Here is a 13,501-nt window from a genome sequence, read left to right as displayed (position 1 = left end):
ATACTTTGCCCTACAGAGAAATAATAGAATTCTAACTATTGTTGTGTTTTTGTTTGATTTAATTTGCTCTCATCTCCGTGGAATGCTAACAGAAATTACCTGGCAGTAGTAAAGGTCAAAAACCTGAAGCAGAATTTCATACATCAAACATAAATGCCCAAATATTAACTCAAAATGTCTTATTTGTAGCCACATTATTTTAATAGTAATTTAAGACCTATGTTAATATTAAATAGCATTTCTTTTCAATAATTAATTGAATAATTAATAATTATCCATCATTCGTTATTTTACTTTTTTTGGTGAGCTAGTTTACTATTTATGCAAGCCAATAACATTATTTGAAACAGCTGAGATGTTTCTCATTACTTGGCATTCTAACCTGCACATGGTAGGAAGACAATCAATATTCTGTTGTTTATTCTCCTGTTCAACTTTTGCTTTCATTGCGTCAGAACCCATTTTAACTTTGTCCCTCAAACAGGTGAACGATGAAGTTGGAATAGATTGGACCAATGAAAATGATCGTCTGCTGGTTTGTCAAATGTGTATAAAGTTGGCTGATATCAATGGGCCAGCTAAGTTTAAAGAGCTCCATCTTCAGTGGACAGAGGGTATCGTCAATGAATTTTATGAACAGGTAACTAAACTATTTCTCTTAATCCATATTGAGGCTGCTCATAAATTCCCTAAAGCTTCCAAAAGCTGTAAAAGCGTGATGAGTCTACTTCATATTCATGCTGCCATCAGAAAAGGCACTGGCCAGTTTTAATCAGAGATTAAAAAATGACAAAAATTGGACTAAACTGTAAGCGTAAAAACTCTAAGATAAAGTTATTTGCAAGTATTAAGTAATAAATCGCCTTTCCCTGGACACTTTTAAAGAAAGATTAGAAAGAACTTTTTTGAGCATTATAGATAGGACTTATATTTAAAATAAATGTGCTTTCTAGAAAATAAGGTATTGCCTTTCCTCAGAATAAATTCATAATCAATCCTGAAATACAGAAAAAATGTAAAGGAAAGAGAAAATCCAGTTATAATAATTCCACTACATAGGCATAACCATTGTTGATATTTTGGTATAATTCCTTCATTAATGCTGCTAGGTAACTTCTGATTTATAATCTGATATTTTTTTTCCAGAAATGAATCAGTTCAAAGTAAACGCTTATACAGTAATACTGTTAAACATAGATAAATAAGAATATCAGAAACTATATAATCAGAGAAGACATAATTCAACCCAAAGCCGGGTTGAGGTAGCAACTTTAATTGAGGAATGAGTTACTTTAAAATTCCTGGCAGCCAAGGCAAAACAAAAGGAAAACACGATAGATTATCTATTTGTTGGATGTTTATATCCAGCATTGCCTTTTAAGATGCATCTATATTCTAACTTATTCTCTAACATAAGGAACAATGACTAGTGTGATGAGAAAGGTCATCTACTTAGACATTAAACCATTTCTTGTATTTCCCCTTGATCAAAAACCAAACCCTCAAGATTACCAAAGTGGTAAATGGCAGCAAAGCAGTCCGACAGGAATCTTAGTAATGTGGGGAAAATCTCTTAGCAGTCCAGGAAAGAAAGAGTTCACACGTACGCCTGGGTTCTTGCATATTTGCAAATTTTAGATGCCAAGGGAATGGTGACTGTATTTGTATTTTACACTTTCCTTGTCGTTTGCCTTTCTAGTTAACTGTTCCTGCTGCATTCCTATTTCTAGGGTGATGAAGAGGCCAGCCTCGGGTTGCCAATAAGCCCTTTCATGGACCGTTCTGCTCCTCAGTTGGCCAACCTTCAGGAATCCTTCATCTCGCACATTGTGGGTCCTCTCTGCAACTCCTATGATTCAGCAGGACTGATGCCAGGGAAATGGGTGGAAGACAGTGATGAGTCAGGAGACACCGATGACCCAGAAGAAGAGGAGGAGGAAGCACCAAACGAAGAGGAAACCTGTAAAAATAGTGAATCTCCAAGTAAGCTATAGAATCTCTCTCGAATGTGCTTCTCCCAGGATTGTTTTCTTACTTAGGTTCACAATAAGTTTGATGCTTCTCGTGAATTTCATAGCTGAGTCCAAATAGCACCTGCTGCAGTGATTATGGCTACTCCCCCTTCCCCAATATCATGATAATGGAAATTACAGACTGTGGAATCTATTATAAGACCATGTTCATAAAAAGGTATGTTCTCTGTTATGAAGTAAGACAATTAAGTAATCAAAGCCTATTTTTCAGAGTATCTGAATGATTTAGGAATCTCAGGTACTATCGAGACTACCATAGGCTCTTCCTGGCTTGCTTCGGGGGAGGTGCTAAAGTGGTAAGAGGTAGTAGTCACTCATTCATTCATCAAATATTTAGTAAGCACCTACTCCGTGCCAGGCATTCTTCTAGGCTGTAAAGACAGAGCCATGAACACATGGGACAAAAAAAAAGAAAAATCGATCAATCCTTGCCCTTTTAGACTTATATTCCAGTGGGGTCAGCAGACACTAAGAAAGACAAATCAGTAAATCTGTAATATGTTAGGTACCGATAAATGCTAGAGTTTAAAAATAAAAATGAAAAATAAGGATATGAAATATTGCACAGAAAGATTAAAATCTTAGATAGATAGGATAGCCACGGACGGTCTAAATAAGAGATTTTTTTTTTTTTAAAACCTGAAAGAAGCAAGGGAAGGAGTGATCCATGGAAATAGATGTGGACAAAGCATCTCAAGGAGAGAGGAAAGCAAACCGTGTAAAGGTCCTGAAGTGGACACTGGCTGGGTGTTCAAGGAGCATCCGGAGAGCTGGGAGGCTGAAGCAGAGGAAGGGGGCTGCGAAGCGGGGACTGAGATGATGGAGGGTTAGAAGGTAGGGCTCTGCAGGTCACAGTATGGAGTCTGGCTTTTAACTCTGAGTAAGATGGGAAGCCATCAGAGGTTTTGAGCAGAAGACTTAGTTGATTCAACTTATGTTTGAACTGGATTGCTTCAGCTGCTGCATTGAGAATATTCTCGAGTTTGGGGTAAGAGCAAGGGTGTAAGCAGGGCAGTGTCTTAAGAGGCTATTGAAATTATCCAAGTGAGAGACGACTGTGGCTTTGGACCAGGGTAGTGGCAATAGTGACGGTGAGAAGTGGTCACATCTCGTCATTGATTTGGAGTGCATCAGGTAGCCGTTCTAATCTGTTCAACTTAATTGTCTATAAAATCAAGATTATTTTTCTTCACATCTTGAAATATTCTCCACTGTTTCTCCTGCCATAGGGAGGAAGCCCTAATAGCATAATTAGGAAAACCAATAACCCTTACAATGACATTGCACGAATACTGTTCCTGTGTTCGTGGGAGTATAGTACGTGGTTCCTATCTACCTTCATAAAGGAAGTTGTCTTGATATTGATATTTTTCAAGGCCCTTACCAAAAATATTACCAATGAAAGACATTATGATCATTTTTTCCTTTTTTTTTAAGCACAGTCAGGGAAATGCATGACTTAGTTCCTTTGGCCATCTAGGTAAAGAGATATTCTAACGTGTGTATTAACCTATTTTGCCCTCATATAAGTGCCCTGTCGTAAGCTCACATAAACAGAGATAAAGAACTCACTATTGACCACAGACTGGTGAGACGGGGCAAGTTTGGCTTTAGGTCAGACTTTTGCTTAAGGTCTAACCCGTATATTAACTTTTATACAGAATGGGAGGAAAATCAAAAGTTTTCCTTCAATATTCTATTATCAAAGTAATTTTATTTTATTCCTCTGATGTTTATCAAAAGACGTCTATTAAAAATTTTGTGCTGATCTTGGGATTCAGAGGTAGGAGCCAAGATAGGATTCATGGATTATTCATTTTCTCATTTAATAAACATGCATGAATTTTACATTTTTTTCATTCAAAGAGCCAGGAAATTTGCTGTCCGACTAAGGACTGGACCGTTTTTCCACTGAATGTTACTGGAAAGTGTGGTCAGCTTAGCCTCTGGGAAAGCTTTGTTCCCGTGGGCCCTACTTGATTGCTATCTGAACTCAAATACATTGAAGCAACACATACATAATCTAGGCATCAAGAATTGAAGAACCTAGGTTAGGAGATTTAACAGGCTCAACTCGTCAGCGTTGGCTTTAGCAGCAAATACAACAACCAAATATTCGATTTGTCTCTGTTCCGTAGGGTTGGGTGGCCATACTGACTCTCAGATTCTGGTGTGTTACTCTACCGACCTTCCCATTTTTAATCAAGCTCACTAAAGCAGGAATGAGGACTCGGCGGATTCTGTTTACTAATAGCTTCTAAAAGTCAACTGGTCACCTTTACGTTAAAATTTAAAACATCATCAACAATGATTTGATAACCATAGCTTTTGAAAAATTATATTTGAACTATGCCTTTATAGCCAAGAAAATGATAAATATTGGGCAGTGTTAGTATCTAGTAAAAATTGGCCACATGGAATAACAGAATTCTAGAAATGGAAGGGGAATCAGTGATCATCCAGTTCAGCTGCCTCATTTTACAAAAGTCGAGACTGAGGCTCAGAAGTTTGACAACCCAAGGTGTAGACGGATTCCGCAGAACCAGAAAGGAAACCCAGGTCTCCTTGTTTTAACTCCAGTGTTATTGACTCTTAGTAATTTTAATTTCAGGATTCATATTGACTGAGATGGTTAACTTGATTTAACCTGAAACTTAGATTTCAGAAAAAAAATGTAAATTAAATATGCACTGATAATTTCAGCAATTTGCAAAACTTGGAGATCTCTCAGGAAGCACAGAATAAGATATTTCAATATGGTATCCTGGGTAAAGAAGGCATTTTTCCCCACCTCATAATTAAATTTGAAAGATTCCTACAGCAAACGAAGAGGTTTCTAATGAAGTACTAAGCTGCATTTAGAGTTTGAGCAATGAAAGGATCTTTGTTCTCATTTCAAAAGGTTTCAGTGCTGAACAATTTGGCTCTCAATACAGGCATGTTTTAGACCACCTGCAGACTCTAATCTACGCAAATTTATTTGGTACAAACTTTCTTCTACGTCACCTTATTCAGTTTAATTCCAGAGAGGTTTAGCAGCATTAATAAGAGAACAGCTGCTCTCATGGGGGCTGCCCCGAAAGGAAAAAGAGAAAAGTTGAGCTTTTGTTAGCTTCTTCCCTGTGAATGCACTGCCATGAACCTGTATAACTTTTGGATGGAATAATCACCTTGAGCAGTAGAGCACGTGCTGTGACTGATTCAAGTCCATCCTTCACCCAGTGATCATCTGTAACTCGCTTGACTCAAAGGATTAGGTTAAAAAGTATATTAACACGTAAAGATTGAACTTAACTACAATAAAAACAATGTAGAAACAGACAAGTAGATAGCTTTGATAGAAAAGTAATTTTAAAGGTTTGCTCTTAAACAAACATTGAATGGATTAATATATTTTATTGATTTCTATAGAAAGAATGCAGATTTTTTTCAATTTTATTTTATGTATATATTGCCCTTGTTAAGAATCTTATAATTGGAGAAATTGGTGTTATGCTCCAGGGCCCCGTGCCCTCTGCCTGTACACATGCCCCTCACAAACCTAGCATGCTGCCAGCCCGTTCTCCACCCAGTGTATTTAATTCTCATAATTTACCGCTCAGCTCAAATGTCATGTCCTTTGGAAAAAGTCTTATCTACTCCCTCACAGGTTGAGTACCTGATGTTGCCATACTTTGATGTGTCAGAGAGAAATTGCACTGCATACTTGTTAAAAATGGTAAGGAAGACTTTCTTCAAGACTATTAAAATAGGAGAGAGACATTGGACTCAACTCCATTGAAAACAAAGGCAGGAGAGTTTTTACACGCTGGAATGAGCTAAGGAAAAAGTACTGAGGACCTTAAAGGGGAGTTGGTCAATGTGATTAGGCCATTTTTGTTTGCTAATTGGTGCTTATTGAAGTTAGGCTCCTTCCTACCCACACAGATCAGTGATAGGGACCCTATCTTTTTTTTTTTTTTGTCTTTTACCCATTTTATTTTTTTACATCTTTATTGGAGTATAATTGCTTTACAATGGTGTGTTAAAATTGGTTCTGCTCTATAACAAAGTGAATCAGTTATACATAAACATATGTTCCCCTATCTCTTCCCTCTGCGTCTCCCTCCCTCCCACCCTCCCTATCCCACCCCTCTAGGTGGTCACAAAGCACCGAGCTGATCTCCCTGTGCTACGTGGCTGCTTCCCACTAGCTATCTACCTTATGTTTGGCAGTGTATATATGTCCATGCCTCTCTCTCGCTTTGTTACAGCTTACCCTTCCCCCTCCCCATATGCTCAAGTCCATTCTCTAGTAGGTCTGTGTTTTTATTCCTGTCTTACCCCTAGGTTCTTCATGACATTTTTTTCCTTAAATTCCATAAATATGTGTTAGCATACGGTATTTGTCTTTCTCTTTCTGACTTACTTCACTCTATACGCCAGACTCTAGGTCTATCCACCTCATTACAAATAGCTCAATTTCGTTTCTTTTTATGGCTGAGTAATATTCCATTGCATATATGTGCCACATCTTCTTTATCCATTCATCTGATGATGGACACTTAGGTTGTTTCCATCTCTGGGCTATTGTAAATAGAGCTGCAATGAACATTTTGGTACGTGACTCTTTTTGAAGTATGGTTTTCTCAGGGTATATGCCCAGTAGTGGGATTGCTGGGTCGTATGGTAGTTCTATTTGTAGTTTCTTTCTTAAGGAACCGCCATACTGTTCTCCATAGTGGCTGTACCAATTCACATTCCCACCAGCAGTGCAAGAGGGTTCCCTTTTCTCCACACCCTCTCCAGCATTTGTTGTTTTTAGATTTTTTGATGATGGCCATTCTGACTGGTGTGAGGTGATACCTCATTGTAGTTTTGATTTGCATTTCTCTAATGATTAGTGATGTTGAGCATTCTTTCATGTGTTTGTTGCCTGTCTGTATATCTTCTTTGGAGAAATGTCTATTTAGGTCTTCTGCCTGTTTTTGGATTGGGTTGTTTGTTTTTTGGTTATTGAGCTGCATGAGCTGCTTATAAATTTTGGAGATTAATCCCTTGTCAGTTGCTTCATTTGCAAATATCTTCTCCCATTCTGAGGGTTGTCTTTTGGTCCTATCTTTCTTAATAATTGCATTTCAAAGGGCTGGCTCCCAGGTCCTTGAGAAAGATGTTTCCTGGGTTGTCAGACTGGCTAGAGGCTGGGAGATTTATCTACATTACCAAGGGGCAGAGAAAGAATTTGCAATTACAAGTTTTAGATCAGGGTCCTAGTGTCTGTCTGGAAGAAACCTATCTGAAGTTTAGTGAAGATGAGGGGAACATTAAGGCCATCTTGGTCACTTATCTAGGTCCATCATAAAACATAGCATGTGTATTTCAGTTCTGATCTTCTTCTGGGCCCTCTCTCCTATAGATGGTAAGCTCCCTTAAGGCAAACTCACTCTGAGACTCACTGGTCTTTGTTTCCATAGCATCCAGAAAAACGCTTGTCAGTTAGTAGGTGGTCAATATAAGCTGATTGATGGGTCCATCTCATGAATAAGATAATGAATATAGTAAATATTTTTTTTTTAATTCTTGCTTATGAGTCTGCCTGTATCCATTTTCCCCCCCACCCTGGCATTCATCCAACTTAATAATTTCCTTATGTGTCTGTATGGTTCAAAAGTAATTCAAAATAATTTGATGTCCTTTTTCTGAACTGTGTTTTAAAAATTGATCTTATCATCTTTTAAGGTACAAGAAATTTTTTTAATAATAAAACTGTTGAAGGAATCATTAGCACTTCCACAAAAATTCTGGTGGATGGCACATCTCATAGCAATCGGCTTTCTTTTTCCTTCTTTTTTTTTTGTTATCGTTACTATTTTTTTTTCTTTTGTTTTTTTTTCCTTCCAGATTTTACATGGTAAATCATTACTACTTCATTAAATAAATTCAAATTTCCTTGCAGATCATCCTGGTAACTTGTACTGTTAACTCTTTAATGCAGTCTCAGATCAGAATTTCCTGTGGACCACATTTTCATACTTTTATTATTTTTATCATCAATCACTTGTCAACACTTCACCATGTACTTGGAATTGTGGAACAGAAATTAGAGAGGACATAATTCATTTAGTAAACTCTTACTGAATACTAACTAAAGTCTGGAGCTTTGCAGATATATATGCAAAAGGGGGAAAAACTTCTGTCCATAGAGAAGTTTATAATCCAATGTGAGAATCTGCCTAACTAACTTCCAAATTCTCGGCCTATGTCTAAAATGGTCACTTGAATGAAGGCACGTTATATTCTGTGCTGAGAAAAGAATAGCTGCCTACTTCTCCACTTGGAGGTCTCCCAGACACTTCATGTTCAACATACGCCTCAAGTCTGCTCATCTAATGTGCCCTTTCTCAGTACATCTTGCCACTCAGCTGTTCACGTCAGAAAGCTCAGGGTTGTCTTTGATTCCTCCCTTCTTTTTTCCTTACATTTAATCAGTTGCCAAGTGCTGTTGACTATACCTCACAAATGTATCTCACTATCTACTCATCTTCGTTTCCATTGTCCCCATCCTAGTCCAAGCCACCATCATCAGGCAGCATCCTCCCAGCTAAGTCATTTCCCCCTCTCTTTCTGCCACCTTTCAAAGACTTTGTACAACTCAGTGTAATTGTCCTTACTTGTTTACTCTCTATTTTCCCACTAGAGTCAAAGCTCCCTGCTAGAGGAGTTTGAAATTAATTTTTTAGTCCACAGGAAACAGAACAGTACTATCAATCAAAACTGTCTTTCTTAAAAAATCAATATTGTAGACCTCTGTGGGTTGAATTGGTTGACAAAGCAGAGGAACACGTAACAAGGAATTATTCCAATAATCTAGGTGGAAAATCTTGAGAGTCTGAATGGAGGGAGTAATAACTCCAAAAAACAGACAAAACCTTGTATTGTTACCAGATATTAAATACTGTTCATAGTACGTCTCAATGATATGTTTGTTAATGGTTCATGCCATCTTCCTCTTATTTCCCCACTCTCAAAAATGATTATTACAATATACACATCAAGTGATAGATATATGTATCCATTTGGTACTTGACCCCTATGAATAGGGAGAAAAAACTGTCCTGTACTCAACACACAAATAAGTAGTCTAATTTGGTGTTTTCTCAGGAAAGAAAACTTTCAAAAGGAGAAAAGTCTACTGCCAAATAACTCAGCACCTTCTGCAGAACCACAAGATGTGGAAGAAAGTCATTGAGGAGGAACAGAGGTTGGCGGGCATAGAGGATCAGTCCCTGGACCAGTCCCCCCAGCAGCATCCCTCAGACCAGATCCAGGCCATCAAGGAAGAAGATGAGGAAAAGGGGAAGCCGAGAGGAGATGAAACCCCAACCCCAAAGCCAAACCAGTGACAATGGATAAATGAGCTATGTTTCGAAACAGAGTGACTTGTCACAGACTCTTTTCAAGCCAGCACAACACTTAGACACAACACTGTAGAAACATGAGAAGATGGGCAAACGGCTATGGCATTTTGGGATTCTTTGCATTTTATGTGTTTATTTTTACAGTGAGGTACATGGTTTAAAAAACTCTCACTCAGAGAAGCTTTCACATTATAACACCACCAGCTTCTAAGGATTTTTTTAAAGGAAGAAGTATATATGTGTGTGTGTATATATAAGCTCTCACATAGATCCATGTAAAACATATTCACAGACACACACGCAGACACACCGAAAAGCCGGGATTCCTGGCTCCACGATTTAGTAACATTCATGTTAAGATATATAGTGGTCACCGTGATATAATAAATCATAAAGGAAAAACTAAAGGAAAAGAAATTCCAAAGGAGATGGTGAAGCTTTAGCCGGGAAGCAGTGTAGCAAATGTAGGTTACGACTAAGAAGCTTTTGCTCTTAGTCCTGAGGGATGAAAGTTCCAGAGCATTGTTTGAATTCTTACACATCCTGCCAACATTGTGTGCGTGTGTGTGTGTATGAGAGAGAGAGAGATGGAAAGGAGGCTCATGTGTACGTACATTTGTGTGTATGTAAAGAGAGATGTTTGTGGTTTTAGTGGTTCATAGCATTGCTGCAGCAGACGACTCAGCACATGTGAACAAACAGGATGAAGTTCGCTCTGGAGAGTCTTTAAGAGGCAGCCATCACAAACGCCTGCCTCTACTTGGCTTCAGTATAAGTCCCTCTGCAGAAGGAGGGGACTGGCAGGCTGGGGGACAGGGCCACGGGCCTGTGCATCCCTTCGAGGCTCTCTGTCACCAGCCTTAAAGCGGGAAGACTGAGACATTTTCCAGTCTAGTCGCTGAATGAATGTATAGGAGCTCTTTGTCTGTCTGTCTGTCTGTCACTCACCTAAAATCAAATCACCACGGAAGGGGATGGAATTCTTTAAACAGAAACACCTCAGAAGGAGCTGAAGTCAGGTCTTTTCATCAGGTTACAGTTCTAAAAGGTCGCCAGAGAAGGCCTGAGAAATGGCTCGTAATGGGGATCGCCTATGTCTTAATTTGCTGCAAAATGTGCGGTAGAAAAAGAAAAAAAAGAAAGGATGGCAAGCAGAAACCCACTCTGGGATAGCTAGTGAGTGAGAGATGGAGGGGAAAGTTTCAACCTAGGGTTTGGTGTTTATTGACATAGTGAAAGCCTGATTCTTGGCAACTGGTGAAGATTGGCTTTTGGGTGGCAAAGGTTGCACGGACAACCCTATTGTACTGTTGCACTCACGGTGTGACGGGGTGACTTCTAGCTGTAATCTGGCCCATTGTCATGTTTTTTTTTGGCAGGGAAGACTTGAGGGATTTGGGGGGACTGGGCCTATCACTGACAGTCTTTTTTTTTTTTTTGGTTTGTTTATCTACACTTGTTTATGCTGTGAGCCAAACCTCTATTTAAAAAGTTGATACTCACTTTCAATATTTTATTTCATATTATTATATTTGTCATGAATAGTTATCTTGATGTAAATATAAAGATTTGTTTTTGTTTCTGTAGATAGTCAACTCTTTTTTTTTAAGGGAAAAGGGAAACATTTTTATAAAGTTCTATTTTAATCACCATTTTTATACATTGTAGCTCTCTCCAAGCCCAGTAAGAGATGGATGGTTCGTTTGCATGGAGGTCGGTGAACACCCACTCATCTACCTGTTCTAATTTAAATGATAACCGGATACAGTTATTTTATGCCAATTAAATGAGGATGCTGCAAAGAATGTTTTTTCACTAGCAACTCTGGCTAACTTTTGGGTAACTTCTGGATCCACATCTCCCAAGCGAAAGACTTTCTTAAACAATGAGAAATGTTTATAATTGGTGTCCCTTTCTTCCCAACACTTTTTGCTTCTAACATTTCCTTTGATACTATATCCTGGCCTGCTCATCATCTAAACAACCTTAGCTTCAAGTAAATCTTGCTTGTGATTTCTACTTTTTATTTCCTCTCAAATCATAGAAAAGAGTGTTTACATTAAAAATGCCTTCATTTCTCATAAACGGATATCCTTCCCTTCCAAAGCAATGATTATACAATAATCCATGGCATTTTTTATACAAGGCAAAGATAATACAATCCAAAATAAACATAGTTTCAAGACAAATTTCCCAAAAAGTAGGAAAATATGAAAAGGATCAAATAGATGCAGATTCTACCTAAATAATGAGAATAATTTTTTTTTTTGAGTTAACATCAGGTCTTCATTATTTAGGACTTACTGAGTTGTTTTCCATTTTTTTAGTATTGCCTGTGTGTCTCTATGTTTGCAAAACTTACTGTGAGTCAAATACATTTCCCCAGTGAATTTATTTTCCTTCCATAGCAAATAACAGAAGGGGGGAGAAAAAGCATTTATACTCACATACCTCTTGTATCTAATTACTTAACAAAACTAATCTTTTCCCCTGCTCCAAATGCCACATGTCTCTAAAATAAATGTAAGTCCAGGAAAAATCTAGGTATGGAGCAAGTTAAATGGCGACAGAGTAGTTATACATTCATAACCGTATATTGGTGGCTTCCTCAACGCTCCATGACCCCAAGTAGGGGCCCGCCTGGCTGCCAGAGTAGAGGTCTAAGCACACTAGCTGGTTTTTGTTTTGTTCTGTTTTCAAGTACATGAAAGAATCATGGCCAAAGCAGTAAGAACCTCTTCATTCCAGAACTGTGCTCACCAGTCTAGGCAGATTAATCATTTTTTTTTCTTCAAAGAAAGATAAATTGACAGTGTATTAAAGCTAAAGTCAGTTCAAGAAAAGGAATAGCGATTCTTCAAGTGCTTGACTTTCATACACACCCAGTACATCCCACAGGATGCCAAGGGACATGAAAAGATGTTTTCTGCTAGTGGTGGTCTCCCCGTCCTTGGTGACAGCAGTATTACTGTGTTCACTTCCAACACCAGAGCTTGCTTCCTGTGGTGCCAGTGTATTTGTTGCAATTCACTACATTTTAATATGAGCCTAATTATAGGTGCCATTAGATAAACTCAGGTCTTTCAAATGAAGGAATGTCTAGCCCATTTAGGGAAAAGAATTGTATGGACAGCCGTGACGCTAATGGTAGGAAAAGTTGAAATTTGGTGGCCTTGATGCTAGTGGTTGCTTTCTGTTAAGGAAAAGACCAGGTATACTAAGAATGTCATCGATGGCATTTCCAGCATGCTGATAGAACGTCTTTCTGGTTATCGATCTAAGCCAACCTTGAGAATATTGTTTCCTTGGTGAAAACACCACTTTGGCATATTTTAAAACTGTAAGTTATTTTTTTCATTTATATAAGACCTGGTTTTGCTCTTAGTCAAAGATGAAGACAGTAGCTCTGTACAGGGATTTATCTACATCGGTTTTCACCTGAGAAGTGAAGGAATTTCCTCATATTATGTTTAAGAAAATACCCACTTTCTAAACACAGAACACGAAATTATGTCTGTTCCGTTTTGATGGAATTCCAGAACAAATCCTAACCATTGCAATCTCAGTAAAACTAAAGACGACGGTATGTCAAGCGGACTTCATATTACATGTATAATACGTATTGCAATTTCCTCACAGCCCTGCCTCTCTTGATTTGCAATGTCCTGATGTCCCCTGTCACTTTCCCAGAGAACTTTCTTTGAAGGTAAAAGCTGTGCAAAAGGCATGAGACTCAGGCCTAATTTTTGTTTAAATGATGGAAAAACATAAATTATTTTCTAAGTAATAAAGATATGAAAATTATCATTGTAAATAAAGTCTAAAGTTTGAAACGACTGCTTTACAAAAGTGAACTATTTGTGTGATGAACAGCTCCTAACTAATGAGAAGTAAAGAATCAAATTATCATTTCTATTCTGCTTTAGTAGGTATTTTTGGTGCTTCCATATCAGTATGGGGATCTCCACTGTCCCTGTCATTCAGTTTTTCTAAAATAATACTGAAAGCCACAATAAGGGTCTTATTGTCCTTCTCTTCCATCCTAAGTCTGATTCCCACTTAATACTTTTC

General features: G+C 38.1%; 1 protein-coding gene across 3 annotated transcripts in view; it reads left to right on the top strand.

Moving 5' to 3' along the window:
- PDE3A (phosphodiesterase 3A) overlaps positions 1-13,266 on the top strand; it is a 324,662-nt gene extending 311,396 nt beyond the window's left edge. For 2 of the 3 annotated variants that reach the window (XM_032646571.1, XM_032646570.1), the window contains 3 exons: positions 485-640; positions 1,731-1,983; positions 9,174-13,266. In XM_032646571.1, coding sequence (XP_032502462.1) covers positions 485-640; positions 1,731-1,983; positions 9,174-9,415 — 651 coding nt within the window. In that variant the 3' untranslated portion in view covers positions 9,416-13,266. Of the gene's footprint in view, positions 1-484; positions 641-1,730; positions 1,984-5,682; positions 5,752-9,173 lie in introns of all 3 variants that reach the window. The other variant, XR_004351893.1, reaches the window with a different exon arrangement.
- Positions 13,267-13,501: the final 235 nt, after the last annotated feature.

The sequence above is a fragment of the Phocoena sinus genome, chromosome 10 (assembly GCF_008692025.1).
Source record: "Phocoena sinus isolate mPhoSin1 chromosome 10, mPhoSin1.pri, whole genome shotgun sequence".
Taxonomy (NCBI): domain Eukaryota; kingdom Metazoa; phylum Chordata; class Mammalia; order Artiodactyla; family Phocoenidae; genus Phocoena; species Phocoena sinus.
This window is presented reverse-complemented; position numbering and strand designations above follow the sequence as displayed.